The following is a 2,911-nucleotide window of genomic DNA, read 5'->3' on the forward strand; positions in this document are numbered from 1 at the left end:
ATTTATCTCTTGAAATTTTATAAATATTTTTCTGTATCATACAGATATTTAAGCATATTACACACATGCCACAGGACTCATCAGGCTGGTTATCCAGTTTCTCTGGAGTATAAGTGACTAAGACCACAATACTGCCTCTGAAGACGTTGGTCCACCACAGAGATACTCATTTACAGTCAAGTGGATTACAACAATGTGAAATGATCTGTTTTGCTCAAGGGCACAATGCACTGCCTGGTTCAGGAATCGAAACCATGATCTTGTGGTCATGAGGGCAACACCCTATCCACTTGACCATAGGCCTTTACATGTAATAATTTTTCATAACACTTAAATATTTCTGGATATCATATACACATCTTGCTCTCTCTCTCTCTCTCTCACACACACACACACACATCACCACATGCTACACTGATATCTTGCATTATCACACAGACATCTTTCTATCTCATATATCTATATCACATATCGAGAGCTCTCCAAGTTAAATAAATATCTTTTCACTTATTTTGTCAGTATACCAACAATACATGGTTATGATATCAGTGATAAATACAATTCTCACTTACCCACCAATTTCTGCTGGGATTTTGTGAAGTTCATTCTTGTTTAGGTTCAGCACAGTTAAGGATTTTAGTCCTCCTGGAAGCAAACACTTGTTGAAATAGAATGTATCTATCATCAAAGTGTGTGTGTGTGTGTGTGTGTATTGATGTTTGTTTTTTTGTTCATTTTAAACAAAAACAATTTTACAATAATCTGAAGAGCTACTCCATACTTTTGTTGAGTTCAAATTTAATATTCTTAACAAGAATAGTATTGGCAGTGACTTTGAAGTTACTGCTTGCCCTCATTAGATTGTGATGCATGAAGTTAATCTTGGCTTTATATAGTCTCTGTTGAGGTGCAGTTGAATGGCAATTAGGATGTAGAGTGGGTTATAATGGAGACTTGTTGTGAAGAAACTTTTATTGATTAAATTTAGGGTTATGTTATTGTTTTATAATTTATTCATGCATGTAGAACTTTGAAAAGCAGGTGTGTATATTTAGGTATGTCAGCTTCAGGTTGTAGGATTGTGTTTTTAGTGGTTCACAAAAATGAAGTAGGTAGGTAGAGGAAGATTTTGGCCAGCAGTATTTATTTTTGATTTTATTGGATTTAATCTTTTGCTATGGTAATGTAAAGGTCAAAGTTCAAAGTTTAGTCCAGCATTTACAAACTTAATTATTGAATATTTCAGCTTTCTTGTAATGGAATCTTTAAGGATTCATAAAAGAATGTAAGTAGGTGGTATGTTTTAGTTGGTCAGAAAGATTCTTTACTTGTTTTTTTTTATGTTATTTGGGGTGTTGTGGGAATATTCAGCAGTCAGATCACTACACCAGATGTTATGACTTTCAAGAAAAATACCTACATAATAAAAAATTCTAACCAATCACAACTTCATCTAGAAGTGGATCCAACAACAATTCCATCCTTTTGTGCCTTTCTCTTGGAGCCTATCCAGCACATCGTGACTATTTGACAGCGAGTATTGACAGACAGCAGAGATGAGATGGCAAACAGATTTGGACAGCTGTTGACCCAAGGTGACTGCAGCTAAATAATGATGAATAATGATGACAGCAACACCAGCACCAACTTACCACACTTTGACTGCTGTTACAATCACACCAAGAACAATAACATTCAAACTCTCTCAATGTTTTGTCCTTCATAGTAATGACAGCATTCTTTTTGTGTATGAAAAGAATAAATATTTTGTTTATCATAAAACTCAACAGACAGTGTTCTTTGTAACTTTATTTCACATTGCTTCAGTTCACTCAGCTGTAGGGATGAGTTGTGACATCACTGGTGCCAAGCTGTATCAGCCTTTCCTTTTCCCCTGGATAACAGCAGTGGCATGGAGAAGAGAGACTGGTATACATATATGACTGCTTGTCTTCTATAAATAACCTTGCCTGGACTTGTGCCTTAGAGGGGAACTTTCTAGGTGCAATCCCATGGTCATTCATGACCAAAGGGGAGGGGGGTATTTACCTTTAACCTTTGAACAACATTCCAACTTGGTTCCTAATTCCTTGCCAGTTTTTCTCTCCTAATCTTTATTCTCATTCGCTTTCCATATTTAATTTTTTTTATATGAAAGACTAGTGTCCAAAATGTTAATACTCTTTCCTTTCCTCTTAAGTGTTAAACTAATATGACATTTGATAAACTTATCTCTCACACAATGTCTTCTTTCCTTTTGTATTTATTGCTTTCATAATCACACACGCATGCACACACACACACACACACACGATAATACTCCAATCATACCTAAATATTCTGGGATACTTACCGAATATTCCTGGAGGTAAACTTTTGATTTTATTTCTGTATGCTAGTAGCTTTTTAAGGTTCAGAAGATGTTGAATTTGGACTGGAAGAATCTGGAACTCATTGCCAGCAATATCTAGTAATTGTAGCTGTAGGATAGCACAAAAATAAGCAAAAACAAAAAAGAGACAAATTATAATCAAAATTTTGGAGTCTGGTTTAAATATTTATTATTATTATTGTTTAATAATACATTGTTTAATTATTATTATACAGCCTAGTTCTCACCCACCATGTGTGAACACACACACACACACTTCATCATCATATATGTAGTTTTATTATTTATATATATATATTAATTGTAAATGAGTCTCATCATCATGCAAGTGTTGTCCTATGTTTCCAATCTTCCATGAAACTATGTCTGATCATGGTGAAAATATTACCTTACTTGGAAACAGATGAGGGTTGGTAACATGAAGGGCATCTAGCCATAAAAATACCATCTGACCTATCCAAGCATGGAAAAGTGGATATTCAAATGATGACACTATGTATATGTAGTTTTGTTAAAACC

The 2,911-nt window shown here is 34.5% G+C and overlaps 1 protein-coding gene across 2 annotated transcripts in view; it reads right to left on the minus strand.

Moving 5' to 3' along the window:
* The window catches only part of LOC106878479 (leucine-rich repeat-containing protein 69), an 11,155-nt gene that overhangs the window by 6,567 nt on the left and 1,677 nt on the right, over window positions 1-2,911 (minus strand). For both annotated transcript variants that reach the window (XM_014927697.2, XM_014927698.2), the window contains exons 2-3: window positions 2,354-2,480; window positions 573-645 (exon numbers count right to left, since the gene is read on the minus strand). In XM_014927697.2, the coding sequence (XP_014783183.1) occupies window positions 573-645; window positions 2,354-2,480 (200 nt within the window). The remainder of the gene's footprint in view (window positions 1-572; window positions 646-2,353; window positions 2,481-2,911) is intronic.

This window comes from Octopus bimaculoides, chromosome 17 (assembly GCF_001194135.2).
Source record: "Octopus bimaculoides isolate UCB-OBI-ISO-001 chromosome 17, ASM119413v2, whole genome shotgun sequence".
Taxonomy (NCBI): domain Eukaryota; kingdom Metazoa; phylum Mollusca; class Cephalopoda; order Octopoda; family Octopodidae; genus Octopus; species Octopus bimaculoides.